General features: G+C 43.8%; 3 protein-coding genes across 3 annotated transcripts in view; 1 reads left to right on the top strand and 2 right to left on the bottom strand.

Annotated features, from left to right (window-relative positions):
- zgc:162780 (uncharacterized protein LOC555377 homolog) overlaps positions 1-20,840 on the top strand; it is an 84,643-nt gene that overhangs the window by 47,878 nt on the left and 15,925 nt on the right. The window lies entirely within an intron of this gene.
- On the bottom strand, positions 1,988-2,938 carry LOC137891882 (olfactory receptor 6N2-like). Its single transcript, XM_068736686.1, has one exon. It carries the CDS (start codon positions 2,936-2,938, stop codon positions 1,988-1,990), a length of 951 nt encoding a protein of 316 aa, XP_068592787.1.
- On the bottom strand, positions 13,636-18,103 carry LOC137891844 (olfactory receptor 4B13-like; the record flags this gene model as incomplete). Its single annotated transcript, XM_068736641.1, has 2 exons — positions 13,636-14,548; positions 18,093-18,103. Coding segments are annotated over 2 exons (924 nt in total), but the record flags the coding sequence as incomplete, so codon positions are not given.

Genomic DNA, 20,840 nt, shown 5'->3' with positions numbered 1-20,840 from the left:
TTAAAATTATAGACCGTTCATTTCTTTGTAAGTGGGCAAACTTACAAAATCGACAAGGGATCAAATACTTATTTCCTCCACTGTATGTATCTTTCACAACTTCAGCCAGGCTTTAGTTTTTCATTTGTCTGTCTCCTGTTTTGCCACACTAACTCTCATGTCATTTCAGAATCTGCCACTCCCTCCTGCTCTGCACTAATTGCTGATTTCATTTCACCTGGCCTGCCCCACCTCCATACTCACCTGCTCCTCATCAGCAATCAGCCCCTCAGTGCATATGTACCGGTCCATTTCCCTCAGTTCTTTGCCAGATTGTCTAGTGTGTTTCCCTAGCTATCCAGCAACCTGTCATTCTGATTCTGATCGTTCGTGTAATGACCTGCCTTTTTGGACTTTGGACCTTCCCTTTTGCCTGCTCCCACTGAATTTGTTTGCTACGCGGGTTACTACCTGGTTTGACCTCTGCTGGTTATTAAACCCTGTTTTTACACCTGAACTGTTTTCTGTGTCGTGCTATTGGGTTATTGTCTGTCATTTTGTGAAACCTGACAGTATCTCATATGCAATCTATTGCAAGAGCGAGGCACTTGGACAGATAAAATGTCCAAAATTTTTTTGTAGCTTGCTGTTGCCGTATCTAAATTAGGGTCCTGCCCTGCCCCTATGCAGACCATCATTCTGATCAATCTTCAACCCTGTCCAGCCCTCCATTCTTCATTTCCCTGGCCACTTATCCTTCAACCTGAATTGCTCGCAAGAGCCTGTTCTTCTTTCAACACATTGTTGGAGGGCCTGTCCCAACCTCTTGGTCCATGCAACTGCTCTGCCTGCACTGTCTACCAGATTCCAACTCATACTTACTGGCAACTTATATGTTCGCCAGTTCAAACTAATGATTAATACAGAGTGTCCCCTGTAACTGTTACATTATGCTATATCATTAGATTATTATAAATCTTGATTGACTGTAAAATCAGGATGTTACTGTTTTATTTGTTGAGGTAGAGCTATTAGCTCATATAGGACAGCAACTACTGATGATTTTCATTATGGATACATTTGCTGTTTCTTTTTTTTCTCCATGAATAGATTGTTTAAAAAATAAAAAATACCATTGCAATTACCCCGATATCCAAAGGGAGATCTTGGCGTCGCGTGTTGGACCCAACTCACAGTCCAAAAGGCAAAATTATTGAATAAATTAACTTGAAACTAATTTAAAGTTTAATTGTTCCAGCGTCTTCAACTTGTTGACATATTTTTGTATAATTTAACAGATTTATGATACGTACCCCACTACATTTCAGAGGTTTACAGCAGCAGAATAACATAATAAAAAGTGTACATGGCAGTTTTTTTCAGTTATTTACACTTTTTTTTGTTCCCCTATCCCTTCAAAGTATTACTTGCATGCAAAGTGGCAGTTTACCCATGCAAAACTGATGGGAGAAAATATTTTCAAGACCCAAAGTGTTAAAAAAAATTGAAAATAGCTTCTGAAAAAAATGATGAATACATACAAGAAATGTAATATAAGCATTAACTTGTTAGAAAATCTAAAACTCTCAAAGCTCATTATTTTTTAATGTTATTTCATCCTGTATCTATTCATAATAAGCGGCTTTATTTACAGGTCACCTTATATGTAATGTAGATCATGTTTTTTTTTCAAAATCCACAATGCCATTTTTCCCCGTGACACTATTATGTCATACAATAAGACCACTTTTCATCACAAACTTTGTCTGTCAATCAAGAGTGCCTGAAAAGTATCTATATTTGATTTAAATACAACACTGAATACACTGGAAGTGATTATGCTTTTTTATTAATCAACATAAAACAATACAAACAGATCTCTACACATTGATTTAAAACAAAGTAATTTACTATGAAACACATCATTGTTGCAGCAGGTTTGAAATTGATGATGAAAGACCTCAGTCTAGATCAGACCACTTACTTATAGAAACGGCACACGCTACTCTTATCTTTTGTGGTTTGTTCTCTCAGGTTCTGAGCATGACAACATATTTAACAAACATTTTCTAATTTCTGGTAGCTTCAGGCCATACACAAGAGGATTCACAATGGGAGGAATCACAACGAACTCAAGTGATAGAATTATTGCTAGAAATGGATTCAGCGCTTCAAGATCAATTCTGCTGAGAGCAACATCACAAAACACAGTAACGGAGTAATTGACGAATGTAACAATGTGTGGCAGACAGTTTTGTATGACTTTGCTCTTAAACTCTGAAGAGCGTTTCCTACAAATGAGAATTATTCGTATATATGTATACATGACAAAAGCCAGGGGCAGAAAGACGGTGCTTGTGGACACAAGCATGCCGACAAGGTTATTAATCACAGTACTGGCGCATGACAATTTTACAACTGGCCAGTTGGCACAGAAAACCTTCGGTATCTTATTGCCACACAATGGAAGTCTGGAGGCCAGATAAACACAGGCTGCAACAGAAAAGCCTGGATAAATCCATGCAAAGGCAACCAACTTGGAGACCATCTTGGATGTTATTTTGTTGTGGTAATTTAAAGGTTGACATATAGCAACGTAACGATCATAGGCCATAATGCCCAACAGCGTGAGCTCGTAAGATGCATAGGTGTAAATGACATAGATCTGAGCAAAACAAGCTGAGCGTGGGATCAAATGAGTATCAGACAGAAGGTCTCTCAGAAATCTGAAGAAGAAGCCAGCAGAGCCATACAGAGAGTTAATAGAAAGACACATGATAAAAATATACATGGGCTCATGTAAAGTTTTCTCTCGTGATATCAACACTATTATGACAAGATTAGCTAAGATAATAAAAGCGTACAACAGGAGACACAGCACAAATGCCAGGTAGCGGTAATTGCCTAGGTTCACAAACATGGTGAGGTTAAAATACGGTGGAAAAGTACTGTTTTCCATTTAGTCCATAGACAGTAGCAGAGATCGTGTGATGAATAAAGAATTCTACAGCTGGATCCTGTCGACAATGCAGCTGAAACACCTTGTTACCTGATTAGTTAAGAGTTGGTTTTGACATTAACTGAGGCAGTGACACCTATTTGGAAAGCACTGAATCAAACCAGATAACAGAGTTAAAAATAGCAAGAAACATGTAGTCACAATCAACAAGAAAAAAGTAAGTACGTTAAATAAGAATGGCTAGAGTCACAGTTATATTTACTGTATAAATCCAACTCCGAAGCAAATGACCAACTCCTAAAAGTTGTTCATGCTGACTGTGTGTCGTCTGTGTGGCACGGCAGGTATTCCCGCTGTGGCTTCACAGGAGCAGCTGAGAGCCTGTATATCTTGTAACACAGGAATATGTCACTGCAGTCATCACTCAATGGGGAATCTATGTTGATATGTATGCAAAACACATCAACCAATTATTGATACTCACTTGGTAATGGCATGGGGATTCAATGGTGGAGATGCAAAAACGTTTGCTGATCATGATAAAGATGAATAACTCTTAGCGTACATACAAAAACAAATGATTAATGACAATATCTGGCCAATGTTGATATACATACTGACAACCGGTTTTCCCATTGAGTTCTGCAGGTTAAGATTTAAAAGAACAATGATCTATTGCATCAGCTACAATTTTTAGTTTTATGAAAAACACATTGTCAGAACAAGTCACTTCAAAGACCACATTTTGGATTAAAACTATAAATTCCAAGTGTGGTGTAATGTGGCATAAGGTATATAACTACACACTATCATGACAGGCCTTAGTGAACGCTTGTAACCAGTTATGAAACACACACACACAAACACACCATCTGTAATTGTTGCCGTTATAAATTTTCTCTCTAAATCACTTTTATAACTCATTCACTTGAGAATGAATTTAAGTTGCACTTGTTATTTACAAATTATTAAATTCAGTACCAAAATGAATAGTGCTATTATTTTGAAGTCTCTCAATGGGTGATGTCATAACGACTATGTCCACTTCTTACATACAGTCTTTGGTCATAACGGACTTTCATTTGGTTATAAAGACACCAGAAGACTTCCCATGTCGTAGTGACATTTCCACCAGCCTTAGCTTTAATTTGTGCTGATATGATGAACATGGTAACCTTATACCTGCTTAACATCAGCATGTTAGCATTGTCATTGTGAGCATATTAGCACGGTGAAGTTAGCATTTAGCTCAAACCATCGCTTTGCCCATGAAGTTCAGCCTTACAAAACTGCTAGCTTGGCTGTACTAGAGGCTGTAATGTGTTTTTATTCTTTCATTTCACTCACTTTTCATGACTACATGCACTTCATTGAAGATTCGAGACCATAACGTTATATCCTGACTCACATATTCATGAAGGGAGTTTGGTTTGCTGTCTACCTGATGCTACAACCAACCCAGTCTCACTCCCAACTCGTCAAATACTGACATTTAGTCAGTGGCCCTGAGCTCCAGACTGTGACACTTTAGGTTACCCTCTAGCATCAGTTTTGGACGTGGCAGGGACAGTGTGTCACTTTTCACCCCATCTTCACAGGAAGTTAGGTTTAGGCAACAAAATCAGTTATTTTTTTAGGAAAAGAGCGTGGTTGACGTCAACTTGACTGACTCGCAACTCATGTGTTTACCGAGTGACAAACGAGTCACATACTAGCTACTCACTTGAGTCACGTATAGCGACATTAACGACTCACAAGACAAATGACAAGAAGCAGTGACAAAATGTTTACATTTAGTTTCACACGGGACAAGAACACTGGTCTCCTGGATGAATGTGCTGTGTTTGACCCATACACCGCCCCTCCCACTCGCCCTGTGGGCACTATCTCGCTCATTATACTAGGCCAGGTGCTCTGACAGTCCAGTAATGACACGGCTGTGTTTATTGTATCAGACGTCAAGGGGCACTGACCAACCGCTGGTATTTGATGAGTTGAGACCAGGTTTATACAACACCTCACAGAACTTCGAAAATGAACTACGCTGAAATTGTAACGGGTGGTGTATGGACCCAATTGCAGTACAAAGGACTCAGAAGACAGAGGTAAAAAGTTCAACGTTTTACTTAGACTCCAGCAGACAGGCAAACGGTTTAGAAACCGGCAAACAGGAATCAGGAGAGGAGAGGCAAAGTTCTTGGTCAGGGACGGAAGGCTAGGTCGAATAACCAGGAAATCAGGGACAGGCGAGGTCGGTACCGGGAAGACAGGCAGGAGAACGCTGGAAAGACTCGCATGGCAAAGAACAATCTGGCAAAGGAGTGAGTGTGGAGCTGGTGACTATATGCTGGGCTGATTGCATGTGATGAGAGGCAGCTGTGTGCACAGGTGAGTGGAGTGAACTGATGAGGTGGGCGTGGCTGACAGGTTGAGTGGGGCAGAGGCAGGATCAATGGAAAATTACTGATGGCTGGATGACTGAACCGCCCCCTTCAAGGGACGGCCCCTGACGTCCCCAAAACAAGTCCAAGGAACCAGGGTGGGAGGAGGGGGAATTGGAAGGCGGGCTAAAACTCGAGAGAACCCGAGAACTCCCCATCCTCAGGCTGTGAGGAAGGCGAGTTCGCCGGCGGGTCCACTGCCTCCTCCTCAGACAGGGAGTCCTCCCACTGGTCCGGGGCAGTGGAAGGGCCAGCAGCAGGTGTCCTATGGCGACGGCCCCTGCCGATGTTGCTGAGGGAGGGCTGGTCCGGATGTTGCTGGTGAAAGTCTCGGATGAGACCCCGGTCCACAATGTGTCGAGCAGGAACCCAGGATCTTTCCTCCGGACCGTAGCCCTCCCAGTCGACGAGGTACTGGCAGCCCCTTCCACGTCGGCGAGAGCGGATGATGCGGTGCACAGCATAGATGAGTCCCCCTTCAATGAGGCGAGGGGGGGGTGGGGGTGGAGCAGCAGGCACCAGCGGGCTCTCGCTGACCGGCTTGACCTTGGACACATGGAATGTCGGGTGCACCCGCATAGACCGAGGGAGCTTGAGCCGGACTGCCACCGGGCTGATGACCTTCTCGATGGCGAAGGGCCCGACATACTTGGGAGCCAGCTTGTTGGATTCCACACGCAGAGGAAGGTCACGGGTGGAGAGCCAAACCTTCTGGCCCACCTGGTACTCTGGAGCTTGAGAGCGACGACGGTTGGCTGCTGAGGAGTACCGGTCTGCCGCCTTCAGGAGGGAGGCCCTAGCACGGGCCCAGGTCCGATGACAGCGACAGATGAAGGCTTGAACTGAAGGGCAAGAGGCTTCCCCTTCCAGGGCTGGGAAGAGAGGAGGCTGGTAACCGTAGGCACACTGGAAAGGAGACAAACCGGTGGCAGAGCTGGTCAGGGTGTTGTGGGCATATTCCACCCACAACAGATGCTGGGACCAAGAGGATGGGTTCTGTGACACCATACACCGGAGGGCCGTCTCCATTTCTTGGTTCATCCTCTCAGTCTGGCCATTAGATTGAGGGTGGTACCCGGATGACAGACTGGCGGTGGCTCCCAAGAGGCTGCAGAACTCCCGCCAGAACACTGATGAAAACTGGGGCCCTCTGTCCGAGACAACGTCAACAGGAATCCCATGAAGGCGAAAGACATGGTTGAGGAGCAGCTGGGCTGTCTCTTTAGCTGACGGGAGCTTAGGCAAGGACGCAAAGTGGGCCATCTTAGAAAAACGGTCCACAATGGTAAGGATGGCCGTCTTCCCATCCGATGGTGGCAGGCCTGTCACAAAGTCCACTGAAATGTGGGACCAGGGGCGATGTGGCACCGGGAGCGGCATCGGATCCGGAAGCGCCCAACCCGAACACCTTGCGTAGTTCCTCAGAGAAGGCCTGGAATGATGCACAGGCGGGAGTCCGCCTCTCCTACTCTGCTGTTCCCCAGAGGAGGGCTCTGCCGGTCAGGTTGCTGATTACGTACGCCACCCTGGCTTCCTCGGTGGCGAACGTGTATGGCTGCAGGCTAAAGAGTAAGGAGCAGGAGGTCAGGAATGAACCGCAGAGTTCAGGATTTCCATCATATCGCTCAGGGGTTCCCACTCGGGGCTCGGAGATCATCCTGGGCTGTGGCAGAGCTGGAGCAGGAGGTTCCGGTGTGGGGACTGGAACTGCAGGAGGGCGAGTGGACATCTGCTGTTGCAACTGGGCGGAGAGGGCTGCAAAGGCGTTGGCGTCTGCAGCTCGCCTGGCGTATGCATCAGCCTCCTCCAGTCTCTGCTGATGTTGCATGAGCGCATTCTCAATCCTCTCAAACCGATTCTGTGGTGAGGGTGGTCCTGCTGGGTCCATGTCTGGCCAGATTGTACTGTAACGGGTGGTGTATGGACCCAATTGCAGTACAAAGGACTCAGAAGACAGAGGTAAAAAGTTCAACGTTTTACTTAGACTCCGGCAGACAGGCAAATGGTTTAGAAACCGGCAAACAGGAATCAGGAGAGGAGAGGCAAAGTTCTTGGTCAGGGACGGAAGGCTAGGTCGAATAACCAGGAGGCAGATGAAGCAGGGAATCAGGGACAGGCGAGGTCGGTACCGGGAAGACAGGCAGGAGAACGCTGGAAAGACTCGCATGGCAAAGAACAATCTGGCAAATGAGTGAGTGTGGAGCTGGTGACTATATGCTGGGCTGATTGCATGTGATGAGAGGCAGCTGTGTGCACAGGTGAGTGGAGTGAACTGACGAGGTGGGCGTGGCTGACAGGTTGAGTGGGGCAGAGGCAGGATCAATGGAAAATTACTGATGGCTGGATGACTGAACTGTGACAGAAATGACTAATGCTGTCGTTTTTCTTGGGAGGATGGACTCCACATGTGGGTAGGAAGGCCAGGTGAAAAGTCTGCAGCCGGTCAATCACTGTGAAAAGTGGGTACAAAAATGTACGTACTCAGCCACACATTATTTTGATGTCATGAAGGGGGTTTCAGAGGCTCTGATATGATATTACAATCGCTTAATTTAAAGCTACCTAAGGCATATTCGGTGCGTATGTATCACTGGACCAAAATGAACTAATGTTCATTGTGATAAAGGAACATGTCCCCCAGTCTGACAATGTTGGTCATTGATGTGTTAAGTAATAGTTTTGGACAACAGTATATCAGACCTTACTAACACAGACAACAGGCTACTTGCTATGTTGTTGACAGTAAGAACAATATCACACCCATTTTTTACTTTTTAATGATATTTCTTTAGTAAAGCAAATAAGTGAGGAAACAAATGCACAAGTCCAGTAGGTTGTGCATTAATCTCTGATACGTAGAGGCTTTAAACACCGATAAACAAATACTGATAAACAAGTCTCATTGAGCCAAACTAGCTCTGAGGTTTCAGCATAGTACTTTGAACTTCATGACCATGTGTTTTTATTTATGTACCTCTAGTAGTGTGCAAGGATTGTATTTAGAAAGATTCATCTCTAGAAATGATTATCAAATAATTGCTTAGACCTGTAAACAAACAAGTATTCAACAATAACTTGTGTACACCCATGTCTTCCAATCTGAGTTACTATGGATCAGAAGAAAACAAATTATTATGTGATGTAATCTTTTGATTATGTTTTGTATAATACAGTACAACAACTGGTCACAGACCTACACACACACACACACACACGCACACACGCATAGGTCATGAGGGATGAAAGGTTTGTGTACTCAGTCCTCCTTAATGCCCACCACTGCCCCGACATTCCTAGTGTATCTTCACCAGGTGTGGAAACAGTGCTTGAGGGATAGTTACGCTGTTTACTGGCTTCAGTGACAGAACATCTGAAAGGACGTTGGATGTGATGAATAATGGGTTTCACTCAACGCCTCTGATGCAATGTTTGATGATGTCAACACTAATGAGAGCCCATGGGACTCAACACTGTATGCTTTATTTTTGAAAGGACATTACTGTAGAGTAACTAAGTTGGAAATGGTCAACAGGGCATTATCTCCATTATCCCTGGAGAGCAATTAAACATGCCTGGCTACCCTGGAGTGCCACCCTGGGTAACCAAACCAAAACAAATGTGTTTTTCAGTTTGGCAAATGGTCAAGAGAATGAATAAACAAACACACACGTGTAACCTTGGTTTTGGAAAAACAGAGATGACTGACCTTGTGACCTCGCACATGTTTGACTGTGATGACCAGCTTGACCACACAGAAGTACGTGAAATGACCACGATCTCTTAACAGCACGTTACGTGGTGGTGGGAAACGATGAAAGCAATGAAAGTTAATTAGGATTCTTTTTTCGTGGTGGACACACAAATGAAATGCATTCAGGTGAATGTACAAGGCTCGGAGCTAGTGACTTAGTATTAACAGTGAGAAAGACTATGTCAGGTCGGAGAGGAGGCACAGGACATTCAACCGGGAGACCGGTGTCTGAGACCAGTGTTGTCAAAGTGGTGTTGAGTTATTGTGAAGTGACGTTCACTATGTGTTGACATATTTTACTTTGTTTACATAGCTATTTCAAGCCCAACCCTGACGTTTTCTCAAAACCTAACTATGTGGTTATGTATCGGTAAATTATTCCTGTGGTGATGCGATGATGGGAGGTCGTGGTCATTTCCCGCATTGATGTGATATCATTTTGGTTATGACAGTAGAAGTCACACTTTTTATGGTACTTTCATTAATGTACTTTGTGACATGTGATCCAAGACGTCGTCAACCAGCAGCAGTGAGGCTCAAGCTGCCCTGGTCCATGTGGATCAACTCGATATTCCATGTCTCCAAGTTCAAGCCGGTTTAAGAAAGCCCACTGGTTCCTTCTACTCCGCCTCCACTACCACCCTGGTTCAATGATGGACGTCCTGCCTACATGGTTTGCTGCCTTGGCTTGTTACCTTTGGGAACATAAGCGCTACAGCTCATGCCTTGGTTGGGTGAGCTGAGTTGTAGTTGGGTCCGACCGATAATTGACAAGTTCCTTAAGGGAAAGTTAAAAAGAACTTTGAACAGAGAGTTCAAGAGGGCGTGAAATCGTGAGAGGTAAACAGGTGGGGTCCGCGCCGTCTGCCTGGGGGATTCAACTCGGCATGACAGGGACGACCGCTCGGTGTGGGAGGATCCCCTCGCTGGACCACTCCCTGGCGCTGGCTGGCCAGGCGCATATCCTTCGTGGTGGTGCGCCATGACCGGCTCTAGGTTGGCTCGGAAAGGCTCGGGGCGAAGGTGCTTTACAGTGCTCCCTACCCGTACCTCGCCGCTTCCCGGGGCCGTGGACTAAGTGCTCGCTGCACCGTTTCTCCCTGCGTCACCAGGGAGGGGATCGGCTCAAGTAAAAGGTGTCAGGGGTCTGCGGCGATGTCGGCAACCCACCCGACACGTCTTGAAACACGGAACAAGGAGTCTAACGCACCCACGAATTAGAGGGTGAAGCAAACCCCGTGGCACAATGAAAGTGAGGGCCAGCGCGCCAGGTGAGGTGGGATCCCTGCCCCGCGGCGTTGGGCACACCACTGGCCTGTCTCGCCCACACCATCGGGGAGGTGGAGCGTGAGTTTTTGTGATAGGACCCAAAAGCTGGTGAACTATGCCTGGGCAGGGTGACGCCAGAGGAAACTGGTGGAAGTACATAGTGGTCCTGACGTGCAAATCGATCATCCGACCTGGGTATATGGGCGAAATCCCCGGTACCGTCTTCATTCCCGAACCGGCTTCAACCCGGTACCGTCTTCTACCCTATGCCTACTCGCCTGCCTGCCTTCCGGTGTCGATCCACGGAGAACCACACCGTCGATCTGCCTGCCACCCTGTGTCGGACCAAGGGATCCACATAGTAGTCCTGCCTGCCTTCCGGTGTCGGTCCACGGGAAACCACACCGTCGATCCTGCCATCTGTCGAGTATAAAATAAAGTCTTTTCTATACTTCAATTTCTGTCTCGTGGTCTTGCTATTGAGTCCTGTTCAGAACTCCCTTGACAGAGTAAGGTCCTCAGCTTTCTTTGTTATGCAGTCACTTATGATTACACGCTCCTTTCAGTTGATGCCACGCCCCCCCATGCCAGATCAGGGCCAAAAGTCTGAAACTGAAAAAAAGATCTGAAACTGAAAAAAAGATTTGAAACTGAAAAAAAGATCTGAAACTGAAAAAAAGATTTGAAACCTAAAAAATAAGGTTTGAATTTGAAAATATAAAATCTGAAACTGAAAAATATAAGACCTCAAATATCAAAATATATATGAAAGTGAAAAATTCAAATAAATATTTGATTCAACCCAAAAAATCTTTTCATTCACTTACTTCTATTTTGAATACATTGCTGTATTTCTATTTTGAGTACATTGTTGTATTTTTCAATGTTCATGACCAAAACTTGAACTTTCAGGTTAAATTTTTTTTTTCAAATGATCAAAACTATTGTCCTGGATTTGACTCCATATATATTTAGCCTATATATTGTGTATCTATAATTTGACAAAGTAAAACATGCAGATGGCACCAAGTGAAGATGACAAACAAAATTGTATTTCAAACGTAATACATATTTTGCCTATAAGCCTATAAGATAATGCCTCTCAGGCCATCGCCTAAGTCTAACTTTGGCAAACATTTGGTTACTGTGAGACTACTGTCAATAGTTTTTGCTTTTTGAGTTGATCACTGTGTCATATTTGATGATCATTGTGTCATAAATTCTTAGCATATATGGCAGACTACACAGTGGATCTCACCCAATCCAAGCTTTCCGTCTTGAAAACTTGCACAGGTGATTGACAAGGAAGTGCTTGGGACAGACTTCTCACTTCCACTTGACAGCTCAGCAATTATAGTTGCACCAGTTAAAAAACTGGGCTAAATGTCACCACTGAGGGTGATGAAGACACCATATCATTTGATTCAGAGAGTATAGATATCATGTGTTGTAACTGCTGATATTGTGCAACACTTCGTGACATTCTTGATGATATCCTAGTCCACCAACATTGCCGGCCATTACCACGAGGAAGAGGGGTCGTTCCCCTCCAAATTACAATTTAGTTTTCTTCAATTCTGCCACAAATAAGAGACTAAACTAGAAATACTGAACTGGAAAACTACTTACGGTTGGGTGGTTAGCAAAAGAAGGATGTATTCATTTTTTTACAAAAATATTTCTATTATTGCATTTTTATGTAAAAGAAATAAAGAGAAAGATGTCACTGTCAATGTTGTGACAGCAGTATCGAGTTGTCAATGTGCCACAATTATGTCACACAAACCTTCTGACACCCCTGAAAGTTGAATTTAACAAGGTCTCACAAATACAAGCAAGGCGTGTACCAGACATGTTTTTGAAAATGTAAAATATATGTTAAAAGATTTTAAAGCATGGGAGTTATAGTAAATAATCTAGATAAAAGATACAATATAGTGATATGCTTATAAATGGGTTTTGTAATGTAGACAATACAATGTGTTGCTTCTTTTATAAGTAATGCAAATTTAAAATATCAACATCAATTTCAATATTGAAAAATGACCGCCTTAAGTGAGTCTACAAAGCTTAAAATGTTACAAAGAAAAGGAAGCTTAGATTTAAAAGGTAGAAATGCTTTTTCCTCTATTCCTCTGTTCCTATTATCATGAGTTTCACTGATGAAATGATACACTGAAGAACTTTGAAAAAGGCAAGTAACCATCCAAAATGCATTTAATGAAAAGTGTATAGATATTGAGGGCAAATAGATTGATCTCCTGTACAAGGATCATAAGATGAGCACACAAATAATATAAAAATATACATTCAACCATTAACTAAAAGCAGATAATGTACTGTGCATGTTATCATGCAGTCCAAGTAAGGTACAGGTTACTCCTCTGCCTTTGGCCTTCGTGTCATATACATCTTTTTTTTGTTCCAGACAGAAGTCTGCTAAAAAATATAATGACAAGTTTCAGGTTTTATATTTACATTCATTTAACTTCTAACTGCAATGAGGCAGACAAGTAAATGAACATCTGACAATATTTCAATGCAAAACAATAGATATTTAAGGCAAACAATTAATTTACAAGGATCATCTGGGATGTGCACACAAATAATCAAATCTATAAATTTACCTAGACCATTAGCGAAAGGCAGATCATGTAAATATATGTAGAGTTCATATTTCAAGGTACAAGAATTCATATACAAAAATAATATCAGTGCATTACTACATGCCTTTGAGTTTCCTTATCTTTGAATTTTACAAGTAATACCACCTAGAGTTCTGTTCTGAATTATGGTCAGTTTAAAACCATAAACGAGAGGATTCATAATGGGAGGTATGATGAGAAGTTCTATTGCAAAAACATTTTGAATGGTTGGAGGAAGATTTGAACCAAATCTTATATTCATTACATCAAACAGTATGGTCACAAGAAAAATGAGCAAGGAGACTAAATGTGGCACACATGTCTGCATGAACTTGGCTCTGTTTTCTAAAGAATTCACACAAGTTTTGATGACATACACGTAGGACCAAACTATTAAAAAATCATGAAATATGTAAATGATTATTGTAATGTATGCAAATATGTTGTTAACAATAGTGTCAGCTGGTAAACAAGCAAGTTTCACAATAACCCAAAAACTGTACCTAGCCCATTAGTTAAAGCAGATAATGTGACAAAGTACAATAATTTATATATAAAGAATGCATTATTGTAGGCCTTGGAGTTTCTTTATCATCTATGAAGTTTAATTTTAAAAGTAATACCACCCAGAATTCTGTTCCGAATTTTGGTCAGTTTAAAACCATAAATTAGAGGATTCATAATTGGAGGTATGACAAGAAATTCTATTGCAATAAAGTTTTCAATTGCTTGAGGTAAGTCTGTTGACCCGTATCTTATATGCATGATATCAAACAGTATGGTCACGAGAAAAATGAGCAAGGAGGTTAAATGTGGCACACATGTCTGCATGAACTTGGCTCTGTTTTCTAAAGAATTCACACAGGTTTTGATAACATACACGTAGGACCAAACTATTAAAAAACCATGAAATACGTAAATGATTATTGTAACGTATGCAAATATGTTGTTAACAATAGTGTCAGCGGGGAAACAAGCAAGTTTCACAATAACCCAATTCACACAAAAAAGTCTGTCAATATATGGGCTGCATAGCTTTAATCTAGATGTGAGGATAATATTTGTGCCTATAATGCAAAAAGGTGTTAACCAGGAGAAACACACTAACAGTAAGAGTCTTGACTTTGACATGATAGAGTGATACACCAGGGGTCGACATATAGCCACATATCTGTCATATGCCATGACTGCAAGAATAGACAGATCACTGCAAACAAATGAGTACATCACTAAAGCCTGAACAAGACATCCATAATAAGAGATCACATGAATGGGAGACAGCAGATCCCACAGAATCTTGGGGTAGAAACCTGTTGCCCCATAAAGTCCATTCATGCAGAAAGTGCACAATAGAATATACATTGGTTCATGCATGTTCTTATCCAAGATGATGGTCACAATAAGAGCAACATTTACCAGCACAATGAAACAGTAACACAGTAAAGTGAGAGAGAAGAGAACAACTCTGTAGTTCATTGTGTCATTCAAACCTGAAAGAAAAAACCTTACATGAGAAAAATTATGCATCATGGATAGAAAATTTCTTTTTTTCCTGTGTTATGTACGTCCATCCTTAACACAGTGTTTGCTCCCTCATCTTACTGTTAGTAATATCTTGTCTTACTGCGGTCACACATGAGCTGGGAATTCAAACCAGCCAATCAATGTTTAGAAAAAGGTTTCCTCCTTGTTTCAGCGTGCTGCAATCTACATTACATTACATTACATTACAGTCATTTAGCAGACACTTTTATCCAAAGCGACTTACAATAAGTGCATCAGCATTGGTAATCAAAAGAACTACTAGTCACCAGAAGTCATAAGTACATTTCCTTTTCCAAACAAGCATCTAAGAGCATGAAGCAGAGCATAACTCAGAGCCAAAGTACAGAAACAAGAAAAACAGTTAATGCTATAAGTAAGACGAATACAATAAATGCAACAAGCTAGTATGAAAACAATAAGTGCTAAGTGGAAGGCTCAGGGTAGCACTTCCTGAAGAGGTGGGTTTTCAGCCTGCGCCGAAAGATGGGCAGCGACTCTGCTGTCCTGACGTCAGTAGGAAGTTCATTCCACCACTGTGGGGCCAGGACAGAAAACAGCCGTGACCGGGTCGATCGGCCGCCAGGACCTCTGAGCGACGGGGCGACCGATCGCCCCGAGGCAGCAGAGCGAAGTGGTCGGGCGGGGGTGTAAGACTTGACCATGGCCTGGAGATAGGAAGGAGCTGTTCCTTTCACTGCCCTGTAGGCTAGCACCAGAGTCTTAAACTGGATGCGAGCTCTTACAGGTAGCCAGTGTAGAGAACAGAGAAAGGAAGTTGTGTGGGAGAACTTGGGGCGATTGAACACCAGGCGAGCTGTGGCTTTCTGGACAAGCTCCAGAGGTCTGATGGCCGACGCCGGGGCTCCAGCGAGTAGAGAGTTGCAGTAGTCCAGGCGGGAGATGACAAGAGCCAGGATGAGAACCTGCGCCGTCTCGTCAGTCAGGAAGGGACGAATCCTCCTGATGTTGTAGAGCAGGAATCTGCAGGAGCGTGTAACGGATGAAATGTTTGCCGAGAATGATAGTTGGTCATCCAGGGTCACACCCAGGTTCCTCGCAGTCCGAGTTGGCGTCACCACGGTATCATCAATGGTGATGGACAGGTCCCGGTGCGGGCAACCCTTCCCCGGGAGGAACAGTAGCTCAGTTTTGTCTAGGTTGAGCTTGAGGTGGTGTGTCGTCATCCACTTCGAGATGTCAGCCAAACACGCAGCGATGCGCGTCTCCACTTGGGTCTCACCGGGGGGAAATGACAAGACCAGCTGGGTGTCATCGGCATAACAATGGTAGGAGAAGTCATGCGAGCGAATAACAGAACCCAGAGATGTTGTGTAGAGCGAGAAGAGAAGGGGGCCCAGAACTGACCCTTGCGGAACCCCCGTAGTCAGCATGCGTGGTTCCGACACGGCCCCCCTCCAGGTCACCTGGTAGGATCGACCCGTCAGGTAGGATGCAAACAGGGAGAGTGCAGAGCCTGAGACGCCCATCCCCTCGAGGGATGAGAGGAGGATTTGATGGTTCACAGTGTCAAACGCCGCAGACAAGTCCAGGAGAATCAGGACAGAGGAGAGAGAGTTAGCTCTCGCGGCGTGAAGCGACTCTGTCACCGCAAGGAGGGCCGTCTCTGTCGAGTGACCCACTTTGAACCCGGACTGGTGAGGGTCCAAAAAGCTGTTTTGGTGGAGATAGGAAGACAGTTGGTTAAAGACAGCACGTTCAAGTGTTTTGGATAGAAAGGGTAGAAGAGAAACGGGTCTGAAGTTCTTGACATCAGAGGGGTCAAGTGATGGTTTCTTCAGAAGGGGGGTGACTCTGGCGGCCTTGAAGGCCGTGGGAAAGCATCCTGAAACAAGAGATGTGTTGATGAGGTGGGTGAGGAAAGGAAGGAGTTCAGTCGCAATAGACTGAAGAAGAGGGGAAGGGATCGGGTCGAGGGAGCACGTGGTGGGGCGGTTAGATGTAACAATGTTGAGGACCTCGTTAGGGGAGAGAGGAGCCAGAAAGGGTAAGATGGGGCGTGGAGATGGGAGGGAGAGCTGTGGGGGCAGGATTGGACAGGGAGAGAGGGGCTGAGAGAAGGAGGATCTGATATCGTTTACCTTCTTGTCAAAGAAGTTGGCGAAGTCATCAGGGAGAAGGGAGGAAGTAGGAGGAGGGGGTGGGAGTTGGAGGAGTGAAGTGAAAGTTTCAAAGAGTTTTTTAGGATTGGAAGCAGAGGTTAGGATTTTAGAGCGGAAGAACGCAGCTTTAGCAGTAGATAGAGAGGAGGAAAAAGTGGAAAGAAGAGCTTGGAAGTTAATTAAAAACGAGGCCTATTTGCAGGCCTCAGCTCGAATAAAGATAAGAAATACCTAATTAATTGTATAAAAAAAATAAAAAAATAAAAAAATAAAAAAATAAATAATTTTTTTTAATATATTTTTGAGATGAGAAAAATCATGGAACTATCAGAATACATGTTACTGGTTCACATAAGATAAGGATGGAACACAGCAGAACTTGGAAAACTCAAAAGCTCGATCTTGAAAAACAGCACTTTTAGGGTATTGTTTTTTGGAAAGTATGGGTATCCAAGACTTTTAATATGCTGGGCTCTTAGAACAACTGATATAGGCTCTATATACACAGCTATACATAGATACAGTGAAACATTTATGAAATATAGAGCATTTCAAATTAGAAAACTGATCAAATACTCCAATATTTGAATAAAAAAGTATTTTTTAAATTCAAAAACACTCTATATCACTTCTATGTATCACTCATGATGTTCAATGAATCAATAGACCGAAGATTGGACCTTTTTTGAGTGTTTTAAGCTCTTTCTATGCCCTTTTTAGTTATTTAGTTTAAGGTCAAATACTGCTTCAGACTCTCTGTTCAGGGCTGTATCTCAGCCCCCCCTTCTCCGATTTTCACCATTGAGACATCCTTCGAACCGTAGGAGCCAATAGAATTGCCTGGAATTGAAAGCTAGATGATTGACAGCACTATTAGCCAATAAAGCTCAAAAAGGTCCAGCTCTGAAATCTGATTTGCTGAGCTTCCAACCCTCTCAAGAATCCGAGGAGTGTCGGAGAGACACGAATCGAACGGATTCACACGGAGCACCAGCAGCTGGACAAACATGAAGTGGAAGTACGGAGATATTCCATTTTTTCGCTGAGATTCGACCAAAAGTAAGTACAATATTCGATGAAAGCTGTGTGACTTTTTGTGTTCGAAGCTGAATATCTCTGCGATGGTTTACCGGGGAGAGAAATGGAAACTATGTCCGTAATCTCCGTCAGGCGCTCGTGCTTTTTCATGCTGCATGTTCGTAGGTAGCACGTTGCTAACGGAGTGTAGCAGCTGTTTTCTCCGGTCTGTCCCAGTCATATCGAGTATGATTTATGATATTTTGTTATTTGTTTGCTTGGCTGATGGGAGATGTGTTTGTCTCATGTAGAAGTGACCTAGTTCATGTTGTTCCCAGGACGCTGAGGTTTCTGCAGAACTATAACATCACTATATTCGTTCTTCGTGGGTTCTCTGCCAGTTACTTTTAACACAAAACTCTCTAAGTTTTGATGTACTCTGCGTCCAAATGGGGGACCTACGGGTGTATAAGGTTTTAAGAAGGTCCTCCGGGAGTTTGCCTTTTCTCCATTTACGCTCAGCCTCTCTTAGGCTCCGTCTATCAGTACGCACTGAGTCCGACAGCCACGTGGCAGGTGGAGTTGGGCGTGCAGGCCTGGAGGTGAAGGGACAGAGTTTGTCCAAAGTAGAAGTTAGGGTGGAGAGGAGAAGATCAGTAGCAGTATCAGGGGATAGGAGAGAGAAGGATTCAGGGTCAGGGAGAGCAGAGGTGACAGAAGAGGAAAGATCAGCAGGGGAGAGGGAGCGGAGATGACTCCGGGTAGAAACCATGTGGGTAGGTGGAGGAAGTGACGGAGCAGAGGATAGGGAGAGGGAGTAGGACATGAAATAGTGGTCGGAGAGCTGGAGGGGAGTGACAGAGAGGTTAGAAGTAGAACAGTGCCTAGTGAAGATAAGATCCAGCTGGTTGCCGGCCTTGTGGGTAGGAGGAGAAGAAGAGTGGTAAAGGTCAAAGGAGGAGAGGAATGAAAGAAGAGGTTCAAGCTTGTCGGTCTGGATGTTGAAGTCGCCGAGCAGGATGAGCGCCGAGCCATCGTCATGGAAGTGCGAGACTAATGTGTCGAGCTCCTCCAGGAACTCACCAAGAGGCCCTGGTGGGCGATACACAACAGCAATGGTGAGCTTGACTGGATAAGTGACAGTAACAGCATGAAATTCGAAAGAGGACGGGGAGAACTGAGGAACAGAGACAAGAGAGTATTTCCATTTTGGGGAAATTAGCAGGCCAGTACCACCACCCCGCCTCGCAGCTCTGGGACTGTGAGAGAAAGAAACACATCTGACAGAGCTGCGGGTGTGGTAGTGTTTTCTGGTGTGATCCAGGTCTCAGTTAGAGCAAGAAAGTTAAGGGAGAGCAAGGAAGCGTAGCCTGAGATGAACTCAGCTTTCGGCACTGCCGACTGGCAGTTCCAGAGTCCCCCCGCCACCACTTGCTCGCCCCGAGCTGAGAGAGTAGGATACGGGGTGACCGTGGCTAAGTGGATCTACTGTATGAGCAATGCATAAAATACATAAAACCTAAAGGAATTCATTTTTGTCATTAAAATATCCATAATTAATAAAGTTCATATGAAGTTCAGATGGCAGGTTTGGAAAATTGTAACATTTATATGAAAACAGCAACAACAAGTCAAGAGAAAGAACATGCGCATATTCGCAATAGCTTCGACCATGTATACATACAGTATGTATCTCATATGCAATCTATTGCAAGAGCGAGGCACATGGACAGATAAAGTGTCCACCTTATTTTGTAGCTTGCTGTTGTATCCAAACTAGAGTCCTGCATAGGCCCAAAAACAAGACCAGAATTTGGATTGTACCCGCAACTTTCAAACCCGACCTGACTGAATCCTTCTGATACTGCAGAATTTGAGACCTGAACCCTGAGTATATTTTTGTTCCCTTTTACTCGACAACAAATCAGTCTCTCCTCCTCAATTTATTTGCACCTCACTTGAAAACTTGACTACAGAAGAACCCTTGCTAGTGATTCAGGCTACTCTACCCACAGTCCCTGTCATTGAGCTTAGCTAATGGATATTTGTTTAACTTTGTTATCAGGTGTGCTATTTCCTCACATGAGCATTGGCCTCGCTAATGACTTGCTTGTTTAGCACGCTAACTTGCGAAGTGAAATGGTTCCAGAGAAGAAAAAAAGTTCTCCAAGTAGATCCCCTAGTTCTTGTCTTGGCATGCTGGATGCGGAGGCTGCACTTGCTAGACTGTAGTATTACATACAGTCTTTGGTCATAACGGACTTTCATTCGGTTATAAAGACACCAGAAGACTTCCCATGTCGTAGTGACATTCCCACCCACCTTAGCTTTATTTTGTGCTGATGTCATGATGAACATGGTAACCTTATACCTGCTTAACATCAGCATGTTAGCATTGTCATTGTGAGCATTTTAGCACGGTGAAGGTAGCATTTAGCTCAAACCATTGCTTTGCCCATGAAGTTCAGCCTTACAAAGCTTCTAGCTTGGCTGTACTAGAGGCTGTAATGTGTTTTTATTCTTTCATTTCACTCACTTTTCATGACTACATGCACTTCATTGAAGATTCGAGACCATAAAGTTATATCCTGACTCACATATTTATGAAGGGAGTTTGGTTTGCTGTCTACCTGATGCTACAACCAACCCAGTCTCACTCCCAACTCGTCAAATACTGACGTTTGGTCAGTGGCCCTGAGCTCCAGACTGTGACACTTTAGGTTACCCTCTAGCATCAGTTTTGGACATGGCAGGGACAGTGTGTCACTTTTCACTCGTTACATGCAAAGTGTCAAAATAAACCTCTGTCTTCACAGGAAGTTAGGTTTAGGCAACAAAATCAGTTATTTTTTTAGGAAAAGAGCGTGGTTGACGTTAACTTGACTGACTCGCAACTCATGTGTTTACCGAGTGACAAACGAGTCACATACTAGCTACTCACTTGAGTCACGTATAGCGACATTAACGACTCACAAGACAAATGACAAGAAGCAGTGACAAAATGTTTACATTTAGTTTCACACGGGACAAGAACACTGGTCTCCTGGATGAATGTGCTGTGTTTGTTTGACCCATACACCGCCCCTCCCACTCGCCCTGTGGGCACTATCTCGC

This window comes from Cebidichthys violaceus, unplaced genomic scaffold (genome assembly GCF_023349555.1).
Source record: "Cebidichthys violaceus isolate CVI_PGR_0920_01 unplaced genomic scaffold, fCebVio1.0.p SCAF_71, whole genome shotgun sequence".
Classification (NCBI taxonomy): domain Eukaryota; kingdom Metazoa; phylum Chordata; class Actinopteri; order Perciformes; family Stichaeidae; genus Cebidichthys; species Cebidichthys violaceus.
Note: the sequence above shows the minus strand (reverse complement) of the source record. Positions and strands in the feature narration are given on the sequence as shown.

What these genes read in the sequence shown, in the direction of transcription:
- LOC137891882 (XM_068736686.1), bottom strand. Translation starts at nt 2,938, where the DNA reads ATGGAAAACAGTACTTTTCCACCGTATTTTAACCTCACCATGTTTGTG.